The sequence below is a fragment of the Coregonus clupeaformis genome, chromosome 26 (assembly GCF_020615455.1).
Source record: "Coregonus clupeaformis isolate EN_2021a chromosome 26, ASM2061545v1, whole genome shotgun sequence".
In the NCBI taxonomy this organism is placed as follows: domain Eukaryota; kingdom Metazoa; phylum Chordata; class Actinopteri; order Salmoniformes; family Salmonidae; genus Coregonus; species Coregonus clupeaformis.
In genome coordinates this window covers 49,101,215-49,127,700 of record NC_059217.1, presented here as the reverse complement: position 1 = coordinate 49,127,700, position 26,486 = coordinate 49,101,215, and the positions used below count along the sequence as shown (strand labels likewise).

At 46.9% G+C, this 26,486-nt stretch overlaps 1 protein-coding gene across 2 annotated transcripts in view; it reads right to left on the bottom strand.

Annotated features, from left to right (window-relative positions):
* Positions 1-261: 261 nt before the first annotated feature.
* The window catches only part of ppp2r3a (protein phosphatase 2, regulatory subunit B'', alpha), a 38,736-nt gene continuing 12,511 nt past the window's right edge, over positions 262-26,486 (bottom strand). Inside the window, exons 2-15 of one of the 2 annotated variants that reach the window (XM_041904320.2) lie at positions 19,667-22,787; positions 17,471-17,976; positions 7,847-8,149; positions 7,581-7,684; positions 6,972-7,074; positions 6,401-6,475; positions 4,962-5,048; positions 4,281-4,437; positions 4,107-4,155; positions 3,917-4,006; positions 2,969-3,144; positions 2,691-2,809; positions 2,498-2,604; positions 262-2,412 (exon numbers count right to left, since the gene is read on the bottom strand). In XM_041904320.2, coding sequence (XP_041760254.2) covers positions 2,313-2,412; positions 2,498-2,604; positions 2,691-2,809; positions 2,969-3,144; positions 3,917-4,006; positions 4,107-4,155; positions 4,281-4,437; positions 4,962-5,048; positions 6,401-6,475; positions 6,972-7,074; positions 7,581-7,684; positions 7,847-8,149; positions 17,471-17,976; positions 19,667-22,070 — 4,380 coding nt within the window. In that variant the 5' untranslated portion in view covers positions 22,071-22,787 and the 3' untranslated portion in view covers positions 262-2,312. Of the gene's footprint in view, positions 2,413-2,497; positions 2,605-2,690; positions 2,810-2,968; positions 3,145-3,916; positions 4,007-4,106; positions 4,156-4,280; positions 4,438-4,961; positions 5,049-6,400; positions 6,476-6,971; positions 7,075-7,580; positions 7,685-7,846; positions 8,150-9,059; positions 10,177-17,470; positions 17,977-19,666; positions 22,788-26,486 lie in introns of those variants that run through there. The other variant, XM_041904321.2, reaches the window with a different exon arrangement.

Below are 26,486 nucleotides of genomic sequence, written 5' to 3'. Positions count from 1 at the left end.
TGACCGGTAGTGTGTATATATAACAAAATGGCAAAAAAAATTAAACAGGAAAATGTTTGTTGACGCACTATCGTGTTGCACAATCGTGTTGTACTCCACCATTAATTTACATTTACATTTTAGTCATTTAGCAGACGCTCTTATCCAGAGCGACTTACAGTTAGTGAATACATATACTTTTTTTTTTTATACTGGCCCCCCGTGGGAATAATAATAATAATAATAATAATAATAATAATAATAATTAATGTTTTCTCTCAATTTTTTTCTCTCCAACCTTAAATCGTCTTTATTTCAATTCAGTTTTAAAAGAAAACAAAGGAAAGCAACAAGGAAAGACAGAAAGAAGTAAGCCATGCGAACACAAGAACATCTACTCAAGCCTTATCCACCTGGAAGTAAAACATCAGATGAGAGAAAAAAACACCAAATAAAAGTCCTCTCTAAATTTCAAAGTAAAAGTTGTTTTAAAGCAGACACACATTTCAAAGTAAAAGTCCTCATTGTGGCAGAAGTGTCTCCGGTTAGAGGCAGTTCCATCCTGGCTTCTCTCCCTGCCCCGTGCACCTAGCACAGAGCAGATGTGTGTGTGTGTGTTCCCAGGGCAGTGAGCAAAAAGCAGATTGTTTGCATAGAGCCAGACACAGCAGTGTCTTATAAACGTGTGTGTATGTGTGTGTGTCTCTACAGCAGCATGAGTCTCTACTGAGAGGAAGAGCTACCAGTGTGTCCAAACCAGTCACAGCAAGATGCTCCTTATTATCCAATCAGATGATCAAACTGATTGATTGATTGGTGATTGACAAATTGATCGACAGTTGATTGTCTGATGGGCGTGTCCCTCTATGACCTCCAACCAATCATCGCTGTGCATCTGGGTCACCGCCACATAACTTAACCCCGTCGAGCCACACAGTGACACAGCAACACAAACCATCAGTAACATCATCATTACACAATGTAAAGTTAAATACACATTTACAATGGATATATAGAGACAGATTGTTGCTATTAAAAACAAACACACACACACACACACGCACGCACAGGCACGCACAAGCACAGCTTTAAAACATCACCAACATTCAACAGTGATAAAATAAAGAATACTTGATGCTAGAATAGAATAATGACTGGAACATCACCTTTGGTGACACATTAAAACGCCTGTTAGCTTTACTGTCTTGTTCCGCGTGTCGACAGCGCGTCTTGTGGCTAGCAAGTTTGTGTCACTTCTGGACATGTCCGTTTTGGTTTTTACAGTAACATCTCTACCAGAGAGATAGTTAGTTCATATTAGTTCATAGTTAGTTAGTTACAGCTAAGTCTATGTACACTGTGGTTGATTCTGGTCAAATCTAGAATGACACCGTACCCCCTATAAGTTATAGTGCACTATATAGGGAATAGACTGCCATTTCTGACCCAGCCTCTGCCATGAGAGAACTGAACTCTTTGAAAAGTATATGGACGGAATATACAGTACATGCATTTTATCTCAAATAGAATGAAACATTCTACTAATTCTAATGAATCAAAAACACAATAGCCTGCCTTATCAAACTATTCAACAGTAACATTCTGAAATAGAACACTGAAAATGATGTTTATAAATGGAGAACGCTGACAGTAGCTTTCCAACTCCCTTTTCTAAACGTCACTAGTCTGTTGTAAGAGCAGCCAGCAGTATAACTAGTGACTACAAGATGGTACTGTTTTGCACAGCGCTGTGTGTATGCACAGTGTGTATGCACAGTGTGTATGCACAGTGTGTGTGCGTGTGTGTGTGTGTTGATTGACACGTTTGAAAACAACTTGGTTGATTGTCTAGTAGTTGATTGTCAGTGAAAAATCTCAATATGGCAGTTATTATACACATCATACAGGAAGTATCTCCATATCAGGATTTGTGCTTTCTTACTTCTACATGTTAAACATGTTAAGACACATAATTGCACCAAACACAGTCTTTGGGATGACACAAACACACACACACACATACACACATGCACACACAACACACACACACACTCCAATAAAGATAAAAGAGTGGAAAACACGTTTTTTCCTACAGAGGGCTGAGAGGACAGCTGCCAGAGTGCTCTCTCTTTTTCTGTCCAACCCTCTTCCTTTTCTCCATCTTCCACCATCTCTTCTGTCCCTGTCTGTGTATGAAGGGAGAAGGTGAGAGAGTTTGGATATCTCCAGCGCTTTAGCTTTTTCTCAATTTCTCCCTGTCCATCCCACTTCTCCTCTCCCCCGTCTCCTGTATATCCAAGGAGAAGGGAGCGGTATTCCAGGCTTTGGGAATTTCACGCTGTCAGATCTGATATGAGCAGCTTATCCATCTTATTCCCAATCATCTCTCCTTGAACCGGAAGCTCCGCCTCCTCATAGTCATCATCAAACGTGCTGGGGAGACAACACAGTATGAGAGTGTGTGTGTGTGTGAGTGTGGGTGTGTGTCAGTGTGTGAGTGTGTGTGTGTGTGTCTTACCCCTCCTGCAGCTGTTCGTTAGCTGTCTCCTCTGCCACCAGGATCTCGTATTCCTCTGAGGCGTATTTATCCCAGTCTGACGGCTCTGGACACTCGTTGTCTATGTCCTACAACACACACACACACACATTAGTACACACACACCCTCACTGTCTATGTCCTACAACACACACAGACACACACACGGTCCTACCTTCTGCAAAGCGAAGGGATCTCTCTGCTCGTGGTCCAGGTATTTCTCGAGGTTGAAGAACGTGTCGAAGAATATATGAGCCATTCTACACCTCTTCAGATCAGACAGGGTTATCTTACCTAAACAAACACACACACAGAATAGGATGTTTATCCACTGCTGTACTGCACACGTGTAAAGTATAATGTATGAAAGAGAAAGAGAGGAGAGAAAAGAGGGAGAGAAAGCGGAGGCATGCAGAGGAGAAGATAGAGGAAGATAGAGGGGGGGACACACACCTTGGCTCTCAGGTTTGACGAGGTCTAGCATCTGACAGAGCAGGTCTGTGAAGGGTAGTGGTTCAATGCCCATCCCCTCCATCCTACTACACTGCTCCTCATAGAAGTACTCCAACTCAAACATAGACAACACACCGTCCCCGTCTGTGTCCATACACCTGAACCAGTACTCTATACTGGAGGGACAAAGAGACAGAGAGAGAGAGAGAGAGAGAGAGAGAGAGAGAGAGAGAGAGAGAGAGAGAGAGAGAGAGAGAGAGAGAGAGAGAGAGAGAGAGAGAGAGAGAGAGAGAGAGAGAGAGAGAGAGAGAGAGAGAGAGAGAGAGAGAGAGAGAGAGAGAGAGAGAGAGAGAGAGAGAGGGACAGAGAGAGAGAGAGTAGAGAGAGAGAAAGAAAGAGAGAGAGAGAGGGACAGAGAGAGAGAGAGATAGAGAGAGAGAGAGAGAGAGAGAGAGAGAGAGAGAGAGGGACAGAGAGAGAGAGAGAGTAGAGAGAGAGAAAGAGAGAGAGAGAGAGAGAGAGAGAGAGAGAGAGAGAGAGAGAGAGAGAGAGAGAGAGAGAGAGAGAGAGAGAGAGAGAGAGAGAGAGAGAGAGGGACAGAGAGAGAGAGAGAGAGAGAGAGAGAGAGAGAGAGAGAGAGAGAGAGAGAGAGAGAGAGAGAGAGAGAGAGAGAGAGAGAGAGAGAGAGAGAGAGAGAGAGAGAGAGAGAGGGAGAGAGAGAGAGAGAGTAGAGAGAGAGAGAGAGAGAGAGAGAGAGAGAGGGACAGAGAGAGAGAGAGTAGAGGGACAGAGAGAGAGAGAGAGAGAGAGAGAGAGAGAGAGAGAGAGAGAGGGACAAAGAGAGAGGGGGGGGTTAGATCACACACAAACGCACGTGGACAAACACAAATGCACGCATGTTGCATACACACACTTTCTCCTGCTCATACACACACTCCGCTGTGCTACCTGGTAGGGTTTTTCTTGTCTTCCTCTGAGATGAGGAACCAGGTGAACTCTGCATAACTCATCCTCCCTTCTCTCTGCACTGAACTACCCCTGAGAGAGAGACAGAGGACAGGGAGAGAGAAATAATAACTTTACATTCAACCATTTTGCTTTTACCAGATATTGTTAGGGTACGTGTGTGTGTTCTTACCGTGTGACGGCTCCTGAGAACAACCTCTCAATGATTCTGCTTGAGGATGCTGTCAGAGGAGAAGAGGGGGGGGGCATGGAGAGAGAGAAAGAGAGAGGGATTAGTAAATGACTAATACCAAAATGCTTTTCCAAAGCTTTAAGATTGAATACACAGTCACTCAGACAGACTCACCGTGGTCGTTGTAACGAGCCAGGTCCTTAGGGTCAATGTAAAGGTCATGGTCCGTGTCCAACTCCCAGAATTTACAGTAGATCACATAGAAATGTTCATAAGAGAAATAATCTGTTATCTGGTTGATATCATCCTCCTCTTCCAACAGGGCCAGGGTCTGAGAGAGACAGAGACACAGAGACGGAGACAGAGAGAGAGAGAGAGAGAGAGAGAGAGAGAGAGAGAGAGAGAGAGAGAGGGACAGAGAGAGAGAGAGGGACAGAGAGAGAGAGAGAAATAAAAGTGCAACGTAATGTCAATAATATTTCCCATTTTGTTTTGGCTTTCATACCATGCAATGTGGCTTCTCAGTCATGTTGAGACTGGCCTACTACTATTGCTTTAATATATTATTGTTGTTGTAGTTGCTGTTATTGGTAATACCATTTCCACTGCTGCTACTTTTATTATTGATGCCTTATTGCTGTTGGTCCCACCATTTTTTGTTATATGTATACTTTGATGTAAGTAATTTAACTTGCCATGTCAATCAAATCTACTGAATATAATTGTATTTTATTGAGAGAGAGAGAGAGAGAGAAATAGTTTGTGAGAGAGAGAGAGAAAAAGACATGTTTGATTCCAAACTAGGATATTTCTATATTTATCCTTTAAAGCTGGAACAGGAAGTGATGCATGTACCTGCAGGAAGTTGCTCCTTCGTAGTTCCGTCATGGTGATGCGACCCGTCCACGAGCGGTTGACCACATAGAATATCCGCTGAATCACCTAGCAACCATAGAACATAGAGGAAGGGTGGTGAATAGTTGTCACAAGCTGACACTCACCCTTGCCTCCTTCCAATGTATTTTCAGAGGAAGTGGTTAGGTGTCTAAATATGGGTGCATGTGTGTGTGCAGATCCTGGGTTGTAGACTGTGGCCTGCAGGGGGCAGCATCAACAGTGTTTCCGTGATGTCACAGTATGCTGAAGCACCCTCCTGTAACCCCCTAATACATGTGTTGCAGGCAGCTGCCTGTCTCTCAATCAGTCTGCCTGTCTGCCTGTGTCTGTCTGTCTGTCTGTCTGTCTGTCTGTCTGTCTGTCTGTCTGTCTGTCTGTCTGTCTGTCTGTCTCCATACACTCAGATCAGAAGCTAAAGTTACTCTGGGAGAGCACTTCTATCACTTTACCTTCATCAGCACACTACTAGTTAGACATTTTACATTTGAGTCATTTAGCAGACGCTCTTATCCAGAGCGACTTACAGTTAGTGAGTGCATACATTTTCATAACAGCAGACCACAAGACTATTAGTGATGGTGCAGCAGACTAAGTGTTAAAGTGTCCATCTGCCTGTGATCAGGCTATTTGTTCAACAGGTGTGGTCTATGACACCCACACGTTATAATGCTATGAATGCAGTGAATGAGTTCGGTGTGGAAATGTAAGGTTCAGCTTTGTGAGTGTGATTTGTGGACTGTTGCATGTAGTGACCATAGAGAGCCTATTCAATTACTAGAGGGGCTATGCCAAGTAAGGCATGTGATATATCAGAAATTGTGTCATAGAATTAATGTCAACCTAAAATATTGTCATATAATTATAAATACAGTTTATTCGGGTTTGATACAAATGTTCTGCATAAATAGCCTCAAAAATATATGTAAACAGACCATAAATGTCTGAATTGTTGTTTTCTTGTCAAGCTGAGAGTGCTATTATATGATACAATATCAGTACTTGTTGCATTTACAACTTGTCTTAGTCTTATCATCAACTGATTTGACCAGTGTATGGCTGTGGATTGACTGCATTGTTTGAATGGAATGTTGGAATATTGACAGTTAATAAAAAATAAAATAATGGAATCATTTCTCTAAAACTGTGTGGCTGGCTAACTAACAAAAATACAGTGCAGATAAATTCTTGAAATTCATTATTCTACACAATATCACAGCACTGGCAAACCATTTTTGACCAACTCCCTTACCAAAATGGCTGACCTTTATCCCATCATAAGTAGGTTCATGTCCATTCTAGTATTCTAATTCCTAATTCTATGGTAGTGACATACAGTTATAAAATGGTTGCTATAGTAACAACTATGTAAGGACTAGGTGATGGATGACGTCACTCACGGTGGTGATGTAACGGGAATGGAATTCTGGGGCATCCTTCAAGAATGTCAGTCCTGGGTGGGTGTCCACTATGTCCTACACACACATACAAAGAGAGCGAGAGAGAGAGAGAAGGAGAGAGAGAGAGAGAGGGGGGAAGAGAGAGAGGGGAGAGAGAGAGAGAGAGAGAGAGAGAGAGAGAGAGAGAGAGAGAGAGAGAGAGAGAGAGAGAGAGAGAGAGAGAGAGAGAGGGAGCCAGAGAGAGAGAGAGAGAGAGAGAGAGAGAGAGAGAGAGAGAGAGAGAGAGAGAGAGAGAGAGAGAGAGAGAGAGAGAGAGAGAGAGAGAGAGAGAGAGAGAGAGAGAGAGAGAGAGAGAGAGAGAGAGAGAGAGAGAGAGAGAGAGAGAGAGAGAGAGAGAGAGAGAGAGAGAGAGAGAGAGAGAGAGAGGGAGCCAGAGAGAGAGAGAGAGAGAGAGAGAGAGAGAGAGAGAGAGAGAGAGAGAGAGAGAGAAATATAACACAATTTCCGAGAGACCTGTGTTTCGGCATCCTCTGCCTCTCATTGGTTAGCATTAAGATGTACACACACACACCTGTAATAAAGGTATGAAGTCCTCCTGGTCCAGGTAGGTACAGCCAGGCTTCGCTAGGAGGTAGATAAACTTAGACGAATCGTCATAGCAACTGTGTAACAACCTGAGGGGAGAGAGAGAGAGAGAGAGAGAGAGTGAAAGAAAGAAAGAGATTGTTAACATATAATAAAATTTCAGATGATTATAGCAGAGGGATATGCTAATTTAATGGGAGGAACATAAAGGACAAGTATAAAAGGAGGAGTACAAAGGAGGAGTGGAGAGGAGAGGAGAGGAGAGGAGAGGAGAGGAGAGGAGAGGAGAGGAGAGGAGAGGAGAGGAGAGGAGAGGAGAGGAGAGGAGAGGAGCAGAGTAGAGAGGAGTGGAGAGGAGTGGAGAGGAGTGGAGAGGAGTGGAGAGGAGTGGAGCAGAGTGGAGAGGAGTGGAGAGGAGTGGAGCAGAGTGGAGAGGAGAGGAGGAGAGAGTGGAGCAGAGTGGAGCGGAGTGGAGAGGAGTGGAGAGGAGTGGAGAGGAGTGGAGCGGAGAGGAGTGGAGAGGAGTGGAGCGGAGTGGAGAGGAGTGGAGAGGAGTGGAGCGGAGTGGAGAGGAGTGGAAAGTAGTGCTTCTTACTTTCTCCAGGTAGCAATGAAGGAGTGAACAGAGACGAAGCCGGTCCTCTCTCCTCCCGCTCCGTTAAACATGGGGGCCTTCCAGTACAGAGGACAGCCGCATGCCTGAAAACAAATACACACACAACAGGAAGTAAGATGGACAGCTAAACCACAACTATTGACAGAAAGGTACAAACACAGAACAACTTTTTCACCACCGACCTGTAGCACCCACCCCCATTTCATATTGTAGTGTGTGTGTGCGCGTTTGTGTGTGTGTGTTACCTTAGCGATCTTGCCCATCTCGTAGATATCAGCCTTCTCCTCCTCAAACTCTGTGAAGGCTGTTTCTATGGCAGTGATGGCTGCATCGTGGTTGACTTTTGTTGCCCCTGGTAACCCTCGGGGGTAGTAGAAGCGGGGAATGTTGAGGGCAGGGGGAGGAGAGGGAGGTGGGGGAGGAGGGGTGAGGACGACTGGGGTGGGGGGAGGAGAGGGGGAGTGGTGGGGGGGAGGAATGGAGGGGGTGGGGGAGAGAGGGGCTGGAGGAGGTGTGCCAGGTTTCTTATCTTGCTTGTTGGACTGGACCTGAAGAAAGAAAGAGAGAGGGGAGAGAGAAAGAGAGAGGGGGAGAGAAAGAGAGAGAGATTTAAAATCAACCTTTACTGGCACAATGCAACTTTCATACATAGCCAAATCAATACCAATTCACCTCTACTCACTCACCCCTCACCCCACATCACACCAGCCCCACTAACACTGCCCCACTTCCTGAATCTGTTTTCTCCTTGTTTTCCACTACTCGTCTTATTTACAAGTGTACCTCAGCTTACCAGATGTACAAGCACACCACCTTCCCAAAACCCTGAACAGCCTGTAGCAGTGGAAAAAGATATCCCCACACCCCCTCCCCACTGGACAACAACAACTATGGTAATGAACAACAACCGTAGGAGTAGACTACCCTATACAAACATATCTGTTGTGACTAAGCGACCAGTCTACCGCATGCATACCACCTGAGAGAAATACTGATGCATGTCTGTTTCAACACCATGAAACAAGGTTCAAGCACTGTGTTACGTGTCAAAGTTACAGGCCCTATACGCCCTGCTGGGTGTCTGTACTGGGTGGGTATCAAGTAGGACAGCTGAACCAGCCCCCCCCCCCCCCTCCACTCCTCTCCTCTCCGCTCTGCACTCATCCATTCTATCACTCTATTCCTGCCCCCCAGGACTAAAAATACCACTCTGGTATCTGCCTCAGAATAGCATGTCTTCCCCGGCATGTATTTGTGTTATTGGTGTGAGAAAAAGAGTCTATTTGTGTGTGTCTGTTTAACAACCGTGTGTGTGTGTGTGTGTTTTTAACACAAACGTGTGCGTGTGTGTGTTTGTGTGTTTATTGCAGATGTGTGTGTGTGTGTGTGTGTTAATGCATCAGCCTCATCTAGTGAGTCCAGTCCAGTCTAGTCTAGTCCAGTCCAGTACTAACCAACCTGCGCCTGCAGTTGCTGGAACGTCTTGATTCTCTTCTTGAAGCGCGAGGGCAGTACGAAGTCACAGCCCCGGGAGAGGAAGGCTAGCTCACATCTTAGATCAGGGTCCCCCCGCAATGTCTCTTTAGACTCCTTGATAAACATGATGATGATAGGATGAAGATGATGATGATGATGACTTTATTGCATCTGTTTCTTAGGTGGCGGTTCAAGTTCAAAGTTAAATGAATCTTCAAGTTCAAAGTTCAATCAGATTCCCAGCTGGTGTCGGTGGAGGGTGGAGCAAAACCCCCTGAGAGACAGATGAACCACGGACCGGCCGTGGTATAGAATTACAGACAGGACTACTGACTAGACTACCAACAGATCTATGGAGTCTACAGTCTATCTACAGACCACAGCTCGACAATTCTCTCTTCTTTTCAGTTTTTCACTCTCTCCATGCAATGGTTTCCAGCTTTCTATTTTGTTTCTTTGAAGTATTTTACTCTCTCCATTCTGTCCAATGGAACGAGGGATGATTCCTTTCACATATCCAGGAGAACAGACTGAAGAAGACCAGAACACCCAGCGGAGGAAAAGAACAGTCCCCTAAGAGAAGAAAATAAGTGCACAGAGAAACGAAGGAAGATCCAACTGGACAGTGTTCTGAGTAGGCTCTGAGTCCACCTGCAGCTAGCTGCTTCTCACTCCATGTCTGCCAGTCACACACACTCACACACACTCTCAACACACTCTCTTCCTCACTCAAACTTTCCTGTTGCTTCACTTCCACACACACACTGTAATATTGACAAATAATGTAGACATACACTCAGACACACTTATATTTTCTCTCTCTCTCAGGGTTGAGTCCGTAGCTGATCCGTGTGTGCACTGATATGTTCCATGTGTTAGCTCCTAGCGTAGCTCGTAAAACCATAGCGGCGGGCCAGCCGGTGTCCATACGTGGCCCAACAGAGTGCTAGAAAAGTTCCCGTCTCCCCTGTGGTTCTCTGGTTCTACGGTATAGTCCTTCTGTAGCCTGTCGCTCTGAGAATCAAACTGAGAGACCAGCTCTTGGAAATATGAGACAGGCCGAGCGCTGGCTGCGAAACACACATACACACATACACATACACACACACACACACACACACACACACACACACACACACACACACACACACACACACACACACACACACACACACACACACACACACAGCACACCGGCTGTCCTGCGCGAAAGGGTAGGGCAGGGGGTTCGGTTTGGTCGTGTTGCATATCTGTGTGTGTGCCCCCCTCCCCTGCCCACCTGCCCCACTCCCCTAGCCTCTCTGGCTAAAGTTAGCCTCAACAGTATTCTGGATGTTCTGAGTGAAGTCTGGACTGGAGGATAGCTCAGCCCCATCTAGTGGCTGTGGCTGTGCATGACCTACAATCCTCAATTCTGGTCTGCAGTGCTACTGTACGTCTAACCCGTCAACCAGTGCCCAGTCCAGTGACCAAATGATAAAACATATGTGGCTACTGGCCTTATCAGGTGTTTTGAGAGTCTTACAATCTATTACAGGGGTGACCAATCCTCTTACTACAGAGCCACTGGGTGTGTAGGGTTTTTGTTCCAGCCCTCCTCTAACTCACCTGATTCAGCTAATCAATGTCCTGATGAACAGCTGATTAATAGAATCAGGTATGTTAGCGCAGGGCTGGAACTAAACGCTGCAGGAAGTTGGAGGAGAGAATTGGTCGCACGTACCAGTTGGTAGTAGGATTGAACAGAGCTGTGTGTAGCTGACAGGTGGGTCAGGGTGTGAGAGTTACAACAGGAACATCAAACACGCTAGACACGAAGGGAATAATCCCACCGTGTGTGTGTGTGTGTGTGTGTGTGTGTACGACACAAAGCCTCAGTGACGGAGTCACCTTGCGTTTTCAGCTCTCCCCCTCCACGCACGCACACATGCATGCACACACACACACACACACACATACACACAATTATTTAGAAGTGCAGTGTTCTCACGCCAAGGTCACATCCATAACACACACACACTGCGCCACCTCCAAGAGCTGGAGAAGTTCCAATACTTGTAAATAGTACTGTAAGCCTCTCTGATGCCTGCATGATTTGCAATGCACGTTGTCTCAAGGATTCTGTGGCTCACACGACTTTGTTGTGGTTTTCTGTTGCAACTGCTGAGTGCTATTATTAGTAGCTAGGGTCAACCATTAGCATACAGTTTTTCACTGTCTGTATGTAGCTAAACTGTGATGGCAATGGAATTCCAGCTTGCACCATTAAAAAAAATAATCCATTCTGCTATTTGTGACAGCTAAAAAGTTGGATTTCTTTTCCTAGAGCGCCCCTGCACTTGTTGAGTCATAAATCTCAGCGTTAAGCGCAGACCAGTGTGTGTGTGTGTGTGTGTGTAAGCGGACCCTGAACAGATGTCATTGACCCAGCTGCGTGCTCTTTTCCTCGCTGACAGGCCTCTCCTCTCTTTCCATCTCTTCTTCCCTTACCTCCTTCTCTCCACCCCTTACCTCCTTCTCTCCTCTCCTTACCTTCTTCTCTCCTCCCCTTACCTCCTTCTCTCCTCTCCTTACTTCCTTCTCTCCTCCCCTTACCTCCTTCTCTCCTCTCCTTACTTCCTTCTCTCCTCCCCTTACCTCCTTCTCTCCTCTCCTTACTTCCTTCTCTCCTCCCCTTACCTCCTTCTCTCCTACCCTTACCTCCTTCTCTCCTCCCCTTACCTCCTTCTCTCCTCCCCTTACCTCTTTCTCTCCTCCCCTTACCTCCTTCTCTCCTGCCCTTACCTCTTTCTCTCCTCTCCTTACCTCCTTCTCTCCTCTCCTTACCTCCTTCTCTCCTCCCCTTACCTCCTCTTCTTCTTTTCAATGTCTTTATAAAGGAGTGGGGCAGTACAGAAATAGAGAGAAAAGTGAAAAGAGCAGAGAAGAGAGTGCTGAAATAGCAGTGGATTTGAATCCATGCTGCAGTGGTTTATGTGAACCGGAGGTAGCAGCTTAGACCAGTCCGCTAGACCACCCTAGGCCACGTCCTGCCCTCTCCTGCCCTCCCTTTTCCTCTACCCTCCTCTTTTCTCTTTCCAACCCCTCCTCTCTCCTCCCCTCTCCTCCTCTCTCGTCCCCTCTCCTCCTCTCCCCTCCCCTAATCTCTTCACTTTTAAGTAAACAATTACTAAAGCCGATAAATTGTTATTCCTTCAAAGTGGAACCATTATGTGAAATTACAGCAATATTTCAGAGAAAAGTCAATAAACCTTCAACACATGCTAGCTTCCCTTATCCACCAGCGCTAGCTAGTGCTAAAGCTGGAAGTACTTTGTCAGTAAGGTGTGGAGTAAGGAGAGTGTTACAATAAGTTTGAGTGGCTTGTGCACTCAAATCCAGAACTGTTGGATATTTCATATTATTGTTAGATACTTGTTTTCACAACAACATTTATGAAAGTGCCATAGAATTAACTGTCAGTGCCACTGTGACGTCCTTTATTGTTGTCAACTGGACAAGGGATTGGCTTAACTCTATAGGCTTATTTCTGAAGCAAGAACTAGGCAGACTTCACACACACACACACTTGAAAATAGGCATGCCAAATGCCATCTCCGTGGTAACGACCCTTGGCTTGGATTGGCTGCATCGGTCGGAATGTTCGCAGGGTAACCGTGCCAACAACGAGGAAACGCATTTCACATCTCTGCTCTATTCCCAGACTCACTTCCTCTCCCAACACACACACACGCACACACACACACACACACACACACACACACACACACACATGCATGCGCACGCCCACACACAAGCAGACAAGAGGGCACTATGTGTCTAAGTTGGAAGCTGACCAGACCCAGTAGTTACCACATAACACTGACTATTTCCTAACTATTTCAGAAACCTGTCAGATTGCACTGTAACATATACATTATTTCTCTCTTTCTCTCCCCCTCTCTCTCTCTCTCTTATAGACACACTCAGATCCAGATAAACACCTGCTCCTCCATCTCTCCTCTCCTCCTTTACCCTCCCCTCCCCTGTACACCTGTGGAGCTGTCTGAGCACCCCTGCCTGCTTTAGAAAGACTGAACCTCCTGATCTGCAGTACCCCTCTCCTCCAACAGACCTCTTGTACTGCAGTACCCCTCTCCTCCAACAGACCTCTTGTACTGCAGTACCCCTCTCCTCCAACAGACCTCCTGTACTGCAGTACCCCTCTCCTCCAACAGACCTCTTGTACTGCAGTACCCCTCTCCTCCAACAGACCTCTTGTACTGCAGTACCCCTCTCCTCCAACAGACCTCTTGTACTGCAGTACCCCTCTCCTCCAACAGACCTCTTGTACTGCAGTACCCCTCTCCTCCAACAGACCTCTTGTACTGCAGTACCCCTCTCCTCCAACAGACCTCTTGTACTGCAGTACCCCTCTCCTCCAACAGACCTCTTGTACTGCAGTACCCCTCTCCTCCAACAGACCTCTTGTACTGCAGTACCCCTCTCCTCCAACAGACCTCTTGTACTGCAGTACCCCTCTCCTCCAACAGATGGAGGCAGAGCTCCTAGATGAAGCAGGAGGAGGATGAAGTCGCCCCTGGTGAATGTCTCCTGTTTAACTCTGTGTGTTAACAGCAGACTAAAACTAGATGGCAGCAGAGAGCTGCAGGACACACACACACACACACACACAATTATTACAAATGTAGGAAGTTGTGTAAACAGACAATGGTTGCTAAGGTGATCGGAGAGACTGTAAATCCTTTCCTCTAAGCCAAAAAGCAAAAAGGTGACCTCAGGTATAAAAAGTGTGTGCAGAGTGTACGTGCAGAGTGTGTGTGTGTGTGTCTGTGTGTCTGTGTGTGTCTGTGTGTGTGTGTGTGTGCGCAGAGGAATGTGATGGCGTCAAGTGTAGTTCTTTAGATCTCTTGTATGTGTAACAATGTATATCATGCCATTCTCTCTCTCTCTCTCTCTCTCTCTCTCTCTCTCTCTCTCTCTCTCTCTCTCTCTCTCTCTCTCTTTCTATGTGTCTGTGTGTATTGGACAATATCCCAGCCTGCACTGGGAGTGGTGTATGATGTCACCATGGGACTGGAGGCTACGTGTGTGTGTGTGTGTGTGGGGGTGGCTAACCTTGGAGGCTATTGTCAGAGTTGGAAACTCCTTACACATAGCAACACAGACTCCATGAGTCCAAGGTGTGTGTGTGTTTGTGTGTTAGAGAGAGAAGGAGAGGGAAAGAGGGGGAGGGGGCTTCTCTCACCGCTTGGCTGAGCTTCCTGCTGTGACCTCATTTCCTGTGGAAGCAGTCGGGAGGTGATGTCATTAAGTACCAACCCAAAGACAACAACCCCTGCTGTTCACCCCTACATTCATCTTGTCGACCTCTTCTCTTTCTCACACGTTTTCCTTCAGCTTTATTGTATTTTGCGCTGGGTCTTTCCTGTAGAGCAGTAACTTGTCACGGCCACTCATTCACTCCCCCTGTTGAATTTAAAAGCTTTGGATTGGTGTAAGTGTTGGAGCCAAAGCCTGGCTTCGTCCCAAATGGCACCCTATTGCCTAGGGCCCTGGTCATGGGAATAGGGTGCCATTTGAAATGCAGTCACTGTAGGAGGGTAGGAGGACCGTCGGCTATCCAAATGGCTAGTCTGCTCTCTGCTGTCTGATCTGCTAGTCTTGTCTTGCTCTCTGCTCTGCGTCCGACAGGCTTGCCTGGCCTTGGATTTATCTGGCCTGGCCTCCTGGTCTCCATGGTGATTAATGGGAACACTCTGACAGGTGCAGAAAGGCCTATATTACTCTGTCACACACACACACACACACACACACACACACACACACACACACACACCGCCTTTGGACCCGTGTCGCACTTCAGTGTGATTGGCAGGGTAATGTTTAATTAGGACATGGGGCGGGGTTGGCGATGGGGTGTATTTGCATAATTCTCAGAGTGCCATAGAGGCATTGGGTGTCAGAAAGCACACACACACACACACACACACAGAGCTATTCCTAAACTCAGCTGTGACCTAACAGTAGCAATGGGTCAGCCTACCCTTTGGCGACAGACACACGCACACACAAACACACGCACACACACACACACAGGGTCCGTTTACACTGTGGCGACAGTGAGTCTGTTAGCAGGATGCCGTAGTAGACAGATTTAGGTCCCCATCACACCTCTATCTGTCAGCCTGGTGTGTGTGTGTGTGTGTGTGTGTGTGTTTGGTAACGACACCATTAACATTCCCAATGCCAACAGCCCCCACCCTCTCCTGCTGTGCTCCAATCAGCACCTCACACACACACAGACACACACACACTCCCGTTCTGCCTGTGACACTGCAACAACAGAGACTGGTCCCAAAATAACACTTCAACCAATCAGAGAGAAGATCCTGTGAGAGGACCACTTCATCTCTCTCTCTCTCTCTCTCTCTCTCTCCTTGTCATCCCTCCTTCTCTCTTTCCTTCTACCTCTCCTGTCTGTTTATTGACCATGCTGTGTAACCTTACTCCCTGCTGATATGTAGGCCACCTACAGTGCCTTCAGAAAGTAGTCATACCCCTTGACTTTTCCTACATTTTGTTGTGTTACAACCTGAATTTAAAATTGATTACATTTTGATTTTGTGTCCCTGACCTACGCACAGTACCGCATAATGTCAAAGTGGAATGATGTTTCTTGACATTTTTACAAATTAATTAAAAATGAAAAGCTGAAATGTCTTGAGTCAATAAGTATTCAACCCCTTTGTTATGGCAAGCCTAAATAAGTACAGGAGTAAAAATGTGCTTAACAAGTCACATAATAAGTTGCATGGACTCACTCTGTGTTTAATAATAGTGCTTAATGTGACTACCTCATCTCTGTACCCCACACAAATATATGTAAGGTCCCTCAGTCGAGCTGTGAATTTCAAACACAGATTCAACCACAAAGACCGGGGAGGTTTTCCAATGCCTCGCAAAGAAGGGCACCTATTGGTAGATGAAAAAAACAAACACCCAGTCACTACAAAGATACAGGCGTCCTTCCTAACTCAGTTGCCGGAGAGGAAGGAAACCGCTCAGGGATTTCACCATGAGGCCAATGGTGACTTTAAAACAGTTACAGAGTTTAATGGCTGTGATAGGAGAAAACTGAGGATGGATCAACAACATTGTAGTTACTCCACAATACTAACCTAAATGACAGAGTGAAAAGTAGGAAGCCTGTACAGATTCTTTTTTTTTTTTAAACATGCATCCTGTTTGCAACAAGGCAATAAAATAACACTCTCCATACTTTCAAGCATGGTGGTGGCTGCATCATGTTATGGGTATGCTTGTCATCGGCAAGGACTAGGGAGTTTTTTAGAATAAAAATAAATGGAATAGCGCTAAACAAAGGCAAAATCCTGGTTTAGTCTACTTTCCAACAGACACTGGAAGAGTTGCTTACCAAGACAACATTGAATGATCCTGAGTGGCCTAGTTACAGTTTTGACTTAAATCGGCTTGAAAATCTATGGCAAGACTTGAAAATGGTTGTCTAGCAATGATCAACAACCAACTTGACAGAGCTTGAAGAATTTTAAAAATAATAATGTGCAATATTGTACAATCCAGATGTGGAAAGCTCTTAGAGACTTACCCAGAAAGACTCACAGCTGTAATCGCTGCCGAAGGTGATTCTAACATGTATTGACTCAGGGGTGTGAATAATTATGTAAATTAGATATTTCTGTATTTCTTTTTCAATACATTTGCAAACATTTCTAAAAACATGTTTTCACTTTGTCATTATGGGGTATTGTGTGTAGATAAAATATATTTAATCCATTTTGAATTCAGGCTGTAACACAACAAAAGGTGGAATAAGTCTAGGGGTATGAATACTTTCTGAAGGCACTGTATTTATGACCTTACCATGACACCCAGCACTGACAGAACACCCAGGAACCTAAAGTACCTTCCACTTTAACATACTGACACACACACACACAAACACACAAACACAGAGCAGTAATTCTCTGTTTCCCGTGACAGCACAAAGCCCTAAATTACCCCAAACATTCCAGAGGAGAGGAGAGAGCTGGCCACCACTTCGTCTCCACCTCGTCCTTTCCTCCTCTCTCTGTCTCTACCTCCCTCTCTCTCTCCCTTCTTCTTTCTCCCTCTCTCAGCTAGAACATACACACATATCCAACCAGCAATACATCTCTCAACTAGAACACATAGAGAAAGTAGTCTCCTTCAACAGCTGTAGTGGCAGAGGAAGAGCCTTTCACGCATAAGAGGCAGGCAGACCTGACTAATAGAAGTCTGACAGTCTGGTACACACAAACACACACACACACACACACACACACACACACACACACACACACACACACACGTCGGTCAGTGGTACTCACTCTGATCACCTCGGGCGTCTGCTGGATGAGCAGCGTCGAGCCGATGTCTCTCAGGGCAACCGCGTCGCTAGGGGCAACCGGGTGTCTCACGGCAACAGGAGCAGCGATGGTAGCAACAGGTGCCTCTGCAGGTGTGGGTGTAGGGGGCGGGACAGGGGAGGGGAGAGGTGTTACAGCCGGTGGAGGGGTGGCCTTGGTGGTAAGTCCAGCTGTCAGTTCAGCTGTAGGACCTTCTATAGGTGTACGTTCGAGTGTAGTGGCCTCTAACAGTCCAACTGTAGCCGCTTCTGAAGGTGTGGGTACGACTGTAGGTGGTGGAACAGGTGTGGGCAGGGCAGAAGACTCTGCTAGGGTTGTGGGGATATGGGCAGGGACAGGTTTGGGGACAGGGACAGGGACAGGTGTGGGAGCTGTAGAGACAGGTAAAGCCACAGAAACAGCTCCAGCTGTAGGTCTTGGTGCAGGTGTGGAGGCAGCCACATGTACAGGTGTGGATACAGGTCCATCTGTAGGTAAAGGCACAGTTCAGTTCAGATACAGTGGGGAAAAAAAGTATTTAGTCAGCCACCAATTGTGCAAGTTCTCCCACTTAAAAAGATGAGAGAGGCCTGTAATTTTCATCATAGGTACACGTCAACTATGACAGACAAAATGAGAATTTTTTTTCCAGAAAATCACATTGTAGGATTTTCAATGAATTTATTTGCAAATGATGGTGGAAAATAAGTATTTGGTCAATAACAAAAGTTTCTCAATACTTTGTTATATACCCTTTGTTGGCAATGACACAGGTCAAACGTTTTCTGTAAGTCTTCACAAGGTTTTCACACACTGTTGCTGGTATTTTGGCCCATTCCTCCATGCAGATCTCTTCTAGAGCAGTGATGTTTTGGGGTTGTCGCTGGGCAACACAGACTTTCAACTCCCTCCAAAGATTTTCTATGGGGTTGGGATCTGGAGACTGGCTAGGCCACTCCAGGACCTTGAAATGCTTCTTACGAAGCCACTCCTTCATTGCCCGGGCGGTGTGTTTGGGATCACTGTCATGCTGAAAGACCCAGCCACGTTTCATCTTTAATGCCCTTGCTGATGGAAGGAGGTTTTCACTCAAAATCTCACGATTCATTCTTTCCTTTACACGGATCAGTCGTCCTGGTCCCTTTGCAGAAAAACAGCCCCAAAGCATGATGTTTCCACCCCCATGCTTCACAGTAGGTATGGTGTTCTTTGGATGCAACTCAGCATTCTTTGTCCTCCAAACATGACAAGTTGAGTTTTTACCAAAAAGTTATATTTTGGTTTCATCTGACTTTCTCCCAATCCTCTTCTGGATCATCCAAATGCACTCTAGCAAACTTCAGACGGGCCTGGACATGTACTGGCTTAAGCAGGGGGACACGTCTGGCACTGCAGGATTTGAGTCCCTGGCGGCGTAGTGTGTTACTGATGGTAGGCTTTGTTACTTTGGTCCCAGCTCTCTGCAGGTCATTCACTAGGTCCCCCCGTGTGGTTCTGGGATTTTTGCTCACCGTTCTTGTGATCATTTTGACCCCACGGGGTTAGATCTTGCGTGGAGCCCCAGATCGAGGGAGATTATCAGTGGTCTTGTATGTCTTCCATTTCCTAATAATTGCTCCCACAGTTGATTTCTTCAAACCAAGCTGCTTACCTATTGCAGATTCAGTCTTCCCAGCCTGGTGCAGGTCTACAATTTTGTTTCTGGTGTCCTTTGACAGCTCTTTGGTCTTGGCCATAGTGGAGTTTGGAGTGTGACTGTTTGAGGTTGTAAACAGGTGTCTTTTATACTGATAACAAGTTCAAACAGGTGCCATTAATACAGGTAACGAGTGGAGGACAGAGGAGCCTCTTAAAGAAGAAGTAACAGGTCTGTGAGAGCCAGAAATCTTGCTTGTTTGTAGGTGACCAAATACTTATTTTCCACCATAAATTGCAAATAAATTCATAAAAAATCCTACAATGTGATTTTCTGGAGAAAAAAATTCTCAATTTGTCTGTCATAGTTGACATGTACCTATGATGAAAATTACAGGCCTCTCTCATATTTTTAAGTGGGAGAACTTGCACAATTGGTGGCTGACTAAATACTTTTTTTCCCCACTGTACATACATAGAACACAGAACCATGCAACACATACACAATACCATGGATGGGAATAGATAGATATGGACAATCACCTTGACCAGCTGGTGGAGATAACGGTAGTTTGGCCTGTGTCTGTGTCATAGTGTCAGTCTTCGCTGCAGTAGCCAGATTGTCCTGTAGGAGTCTCATCACCTCCTTCTCTTTGCTCTGAGCCCCAGTCTTCCCGGTGTTCCCAGGACTACCCCCAGAGTCCACCAGCTCCTGGGCAAAGCTCTCAATGCTCTCCAGTATCCTCAGCAGCAGGGCCCCGTCCTCCTCATCTCCCAGCCCCACCACGCTGCCCTCTGCCTTGGGGAGAGGAGCAGGCGAGCTGGGGGTCGACCTAGTGGCCTGGGCGTTAGCGGTTAGGTGGCTAACAGGAACAGGCCTTTGAGCCTGGGGGTTGATTTGGGTTTGTGTCTGGAGAGAGGGTTGGGTTTGTGGGGAGGTGATCCCCTGTCCTGTCCCCCTCTGTCTGGTCTTAGCGGGGAGAGGAGGCTCCCTCTCTCTTTCGCTCTCTCCCTCTCTGATTCTGTCTCTCTCCCGACCCATGCTTTGTGACAGACACTCCAAGTCCATCAGAAGTTTGTCGATGTCGTCGTCTTTATGAGTGACAGGAGCGGTGTGTTTGGAGGTTGGGGGGGAGGTGAGTGCTTCACCGGTGGACTGGAGTGTGTGTGTAAAGTGTGCGTGTGGCAGATTGGGGCTGAGGTGTGTGTGTGCGGAGCTGGGGGGTGTGTGTGGACTAAAAGCTGTCCCGTTCCGACTGTGAGTGTGTGTGAGGCTTCTGGTCGGTGTGTGTGAGTGTGTGTGTCTGGAAGTCCTGTTCAGCCCCCTTCCCAGGTCTGCATCCTCCTCAATAAAGAGAGCCTCCATGGGGGAGATGGACGGAGTGGGTGCACGCGCTGACGGAGTGTGTGTTTGTGATGAAGGTGTGTGTGCCTGGGATGGAGGGGTAGAAATGGACAATGTGTGTGTATGCGGTGAGGGAGAGTGTGTGTGCTGCAGCCCGTTGGTCTGAACCTTATGTCTCCCTGCTGTCTCAGGTGTAGTGGACAAAGAGAGAGAGGAGTCTGGAGCGATGGATGAGGATGCCAGTATAGCCTTGCTCTTGGGTAAGGGAGGATTCTGAACAACGTCTTCATACCGTGGCGGTTGATCATTCCCAAATATGGGTGAGAAGGGGACAGCAGCTTGCTGCAGCATATGCAGACTACTAACCAGCTCGGCCAACTCGCTATGACCTCCAATCCCTGACCCTTGACCTCCAGCCCCTGACCCTAACCCTAACCCAGCCCCCTCCAGCTCTAGAGGCAGTTTCTTCAGGTAGGAGCTCAGTCTGGTCATTACAGCTCTGTAGATGCTCTCAGGGCTGGCTCCCCCATCTTCCCCTCCCCCGGGACTCTTCCGACTGATACACTGCTTGATGATGTCCGTACATTTCTTCAAGTCCTCAGAACACTTGACCAGAATGTCCAGACAGGCACGTATGTCCTCCCCCCCTGCTCCTCCCACTCCTCCCTCCTCCCCTGCACGGGTCTTCTCCAGTAACCGGGCGATGAGGGACTCGTCGGCCAATGAGCTGAGGTAGAGAGACGCCACTGTGTTTAGCCCCGCCTCCAAGGAACCGGAGCAGGCGCTGGATAGGCTACCGGTGGACCCGCCCCTGGAGACGCTGGATAGGCTGGTTGAGGATAGAGACCCGCCCCCGGCGGTGATGCTAGCAGGCGATAGGCCTTTGAGCACCTTGGGGGTGTCGCTGAAAGGCGGCAGGTTCTCATCATTGGCGTTTCCATTTCCGGTAATAGTCCCATTCCCGGTTCCTCCGACGTTCCCGGTGAAGTGTCCATAGACGATGTCGAGGTCCGTGGACCGACGGCTGTAGGAGTCCGGCCTGACCTTGCGACCTTTCCTGAAGGTCACGTGACTGGTGGAGAGGCGGAGCTTCTCGAAGGAGAACTCTTTGAGTTTGCCACTGGCCAGGTTGATGGCTTCTCCTGTGATGTCCTTCAGACTGGCAGAGCTCTGGAGAGGCCGGTCAGGACTAGAGCTGGTAGTAGTGTTGTTCTTCTTACCTCGCCATGGAGGACTGTCCTCACCAACCACACCATAAACACTGTTAGAGAGGGGATCATTAGGAACACCAATACTCCCGTTAGAGCTGGTGATACTAAGTTTACAGGTGTTGAAGTTTTGGTGAGGAGAGTTAGCGTTTCGGGTCAGGTTGTGTGTGAATCTGTGTGAGGGGTCGGGGTGTGTGTGAGTGTGTGTGTGTTCGGGGGCGGTCAGCAGCTCGGAGCAGGTGCTGCGGTGGGCTACAGTACAGTCCAGTCCCTGGGACAGCGCCCCACATGACCCGGAGCAGTAGTGCACCGCGTGACTCTGAGCCCGACGATCCACCACCACGCTGCTATAGCAACTAACACTGCTCACTACCACGCGATAGGCTGCTGCCATGGTTACCGCTCAGTTGACGCCTGGTTACCGCTTGGTTACCAAGGTTACAAAGCACTCTCAGTTAGTGCACGCAAAATCCATACTTGAAAAAAACTCCAGAATGTTGATTATATCCCTTCAGATGAGTGGGGCAGTTTCAGATCCCCAGAGTCAACTAAACAGCCTCCTTAAAATCCACACTAGAAAGATTTGAAACTCCAAATTCATGTAGAAAAAAGCAACACATTTCCACACAGAAAAACGCCCACAGAAAAAACGTAAATGTCCCTTTAGATGAGAAGAAAAAAATGTCAATCCATGCTGTAATCGCAGAATCCATTAGAGTCAGGATTCATTTGATTTTCACCTGTGCCTAAACACTGTCTTCTCAGAGTTCCTCATTTTTCCAAAGGAACTCCAGGGGCCTGGTCTAACCCCACTGTCGCCTGAAAGTCCCCCTGATCAGGGTTCACCGTCCTGGGCTTGGAAACTCACCCAGGCCCCCTCTCCTTTTGTCCTTCTCTCTCTCCTTCTCTCCACTTCTGTCCCCCTCTGCCTCTCGTTCGTGAAAGAACTGCAGTCCACTCTAACCACAGCTGCCTTGATGTGATTCACAGATGGTCTGCTCTCTCGCTCTCTCGCTCTCTCGCTCTCTCTCGCTCTCTCTCTCTCTCCCTCCCTCCTTCCGTCCTGCGCTGTCAAGCAGGTCTCTGTGTGTTTCTAACGGGAGGGCACCACCTGTGAGTTGACAGAAAAGGGGGAGAGAGGGGAAAGGAGGGAGAGAAAGGAGGAAGGAGAGAGGGAACAAATAGGGAGGGAAAAAATATAGTGTTCAATCATTTAGACAGTCACCCTGTAGCTAATTCCTTTTCTCTGTGTGTGTGGGGGTGGGGCGTGTGCATGTGTGCATGTGTGTTGTCAGCCCTCCAGCTATCCTCCAAATGACAGTAGATATGAGGGATCTTAGTCCTTTATCATCAAAGAGTACAAAACCACGTGTACTTCCTGACACACGCGCACACACACGACACGCTGGTTCCCGATCAAAGAGAGCCGAGAAGAAAAGAAGGAAAGAAGGAGGCGATGATGATCAGAAGGAGTATAACGGGGCCAGACTGTCTTGTTGATTTGATCCTTATCCGTGATTTCTAGTGATGGGGGAAAAATCGATAGTTACATATTGCAATATTATTTTGGATGATATTATATCGATACTTTCACTCCGAGTATATATACAGTGCATTCGGAAAGTATTCAGACCCCTTGAATTTTTACACATTTTGTTACGTTACAGCCTTATTCTATAATTGATTAAATTGTTTTTTTCCCCTCATCAATCTACACACAATACCCCATAATGGCAAGGCAAAAACAGGTTTTTAGACATTTTTGCAAATGTTTTTACAAAACAATTATCACATTTACATAAGTATTCAAACCGTTTACTCAGTACTTTGTTGAAGCACCTTTGGCAGTGATTACAGCCTCGAGTCTTCTTGGGTATGACGCTACAAGCTTGGCACACCTGAATTTGGGGAGTTTCTCCCATTCTTCTCTGCAGATCCTCTCAAGCTCTGTCAGGTTGGATGGGGAGCGTTGCTGCACAGCTATTTTCCGATCTCTCCAGAGATGTTCGATTGGGTTCAAGTCCGGGCTCTGGCTGGGCCACTCAAGGACATTCAGAGACTTGTCCCGAAGCCACTCCTGCGTTGATCTTGGCTGTGTGCTTAGGGTCGGTGTCCTGTTGGAAGGTGAACCTTCGCCACAGTCTGAGGTACTGGGCGCTCTGGAGCAGGTTTTCATCAAGGATCTCTTTGTACTTTGCTCCATTCATCTTTCCCTCGATCCTGACTAGTCTCCCAGTCCCTGCCGCTGAAAAACATCCCCACAGCATGATGCTGCCACCACCATGCTTCAACGTAGGGATGGTGCCAGGTTTCTTCCAAACGTGACGCTTGGCATTCAGGCCAAAGAGTTCAATCTTGGTTTCATCAGACCTGAGAGTCTTATTTCTCATGGTCTGAGAGTCCTTTAGGTGCCTTCTGGCAAACTCCAAGTGGGCTGTCATGTGCCTTTTACTGAGGAGTGGCTTCCGTCTAGCCACTCTACAATAAAGGCCTGATTAGTGGAATGCTGCAAAGATTGTTGTCCTTCTGGGAGGTTATCCTATCTCCACAGGTTCCTCTGTAGCTCTGTCAGAGTGACCTCCCTGACCAAGGCCCTTCTCCCCCGATTACTCCGTTTTGCCGGGTGGCCAGCTCTAGGAAGAGTCTTGGTGGTTCCAAACTTCTTCCATTTAAGAGTGAGTGAGGCCACTGTGTTCTTGGGGACCTTCAATGCGGCAGAAATGTTTTGGTACCCTTCCCAAGATCTGTGACTCGACACCATCCTGTCTCGGAGCTCTATGGACAATTTCTTCGACCTCATGGCTTGGTTTTTGCTCTGACATGCACTGTCAACTGTGGGACAGGTGTGTGCCTTTCCAAATCATGTCCAGTCAATTGAATTTACCACAGGTGGACTCCAATCAAGTTGTAGAAACATCTCAAGGATGATTAATGGAAATAGGATGCACCTGAGCTCAATTAACTAGTGATTTCCAATGCTTCTCAGTGGGAGTCGTACGTTGACGGTCAGCAGAGATGACGCATCCATATCCATACAATTTCCATCAATTTTCACGGACAAAAAGTTCAGATGAGTTGAACTTTTGACGGGCCGACGGATACGTAACCATCCGTTTAGCCAATTACCCACGCCCACGCATTTTACGTCACACACTCCACACGTCCACGGACGAAAGACCAAAATTAATCTGTTCTAATTTGGTGTCTGTGCTCCATGGATCACCCTAAGGGTGAAAGAATAGAGGTGAATGGAGGATAAGAATGAAAGAAGAGAGGTGAATGGAGGATAAGAATGAAAGAAGAGAGGTGAATGGAGGATAAGAATGAAAGAAGAGAGGTGAATGGAGGATAAGAATGAAAGAAGAGAGGTGAATGGAGGATAAGAATGAAAGAAGAGAGGTGAATGGAGGATAAGAATGAAAGAAGAGAGGTGAATGGAGGATAAGAATGAAAGAAGAGAGGTGAATGGAGGATTGTCTACATGTTTTCAAATGTTTATATCAGTCGTGGTATTAAGAGTCTGTTAGTGGAGCAGAACTATAGGTCTGTTTAAACACAAACACACCTGTCCTTGATTTCGCTAAGGCTGTCCCATTGAACTGATTTCCCTAAGGCTGTCCCATTGAACTCTGATTTCGCTAAGGCTGGCCCATTGAACTGATTTCCCTAAGGCTGTCCCATTGAACTCTGATTTCCCTAAGGCTGTCCCATTGAACTCTGATTTCCCTAAGGCTGTCCCATTGAACTGATTTCCCTAAGGCTGTCCCATTGAACTCTGATTTCCCTAAGGCTGTCCCATTGAACTCTGATTTCCCTAAGGCTGTCCCATTGAACTGATTTCGCTAAGGCTGTCCCATTGAACTGATTTCCCTAAGGCTGTCCCATTGAACTCTGATTTCGCTAAGGCTGTCCCATTGAACTCTGATTTCCCTAAGGCTGTCCCATTGAACTGATTTCCCTAAGGCTGTCCCATTGAACTGATTTCGCTAAGGCTGTCCCATTGAACTCTGATTTCCCTAAGGCTGTCCCATTGAACTGATTTCCCTAAGGCTGTCCCATTGAACTCTGATTTCCCTGGCTGGTGTCATGTCTTTAATCCATGATCAGACGTTTCCCTGTTTCTCTCCACCACGTCCACGTGTGTTTTGTTTTCGACTGGTTCACCAACAGTTTTGAGCGCCTCATAAATTAAATTAAAGCCGCCCATCCAGATAAGAAATGGACACCTCAGATATAACCATTCTGTAGTGCTGGGCCTCGCTCTCTCTGTTCCTGTCTTTCTATTATCTCTCACTCACTCACTCACTCACTCACTCACTCACTCACTCACTCACTCACTCTCTCACTCTCTCTCTCTCTCTCTCTCTCTCTCTCTCTCTCTCTCTCTCTCTCTCTCTCTCTCTCTCTCTCTCTCTCTCTCTCTCTCTCTCTCTCTCTCTCTCTCTCTCTCTCTCTCTCTCTCTGTCTGTCTGTCTGTCTGTTTTGTTGGAATCTCAGTGGAACAGTGGGGGAGAGAACACATTCCTCAGAGCTACTGCCCTCCCATATTACACACATGCAAGCACACACACACACACACACACACACACCGCTCCTCATAAACTGAACACACACCCATACACTAGCCTATAAAGTGGGTTGAGTAACTAGGCGGAGCTGGCCAAAGAACTCCATGTATTCAGTTCAGTGGTTAAACACCATTTAAACTAAGGACAGTCCCACAAATTGAGCTGAATGGATATTAGTTCATACAGGGCTGAATAAATGTTGCATGGGATCAATAATGGCTCCTGAGACATGCCAGAGTGGC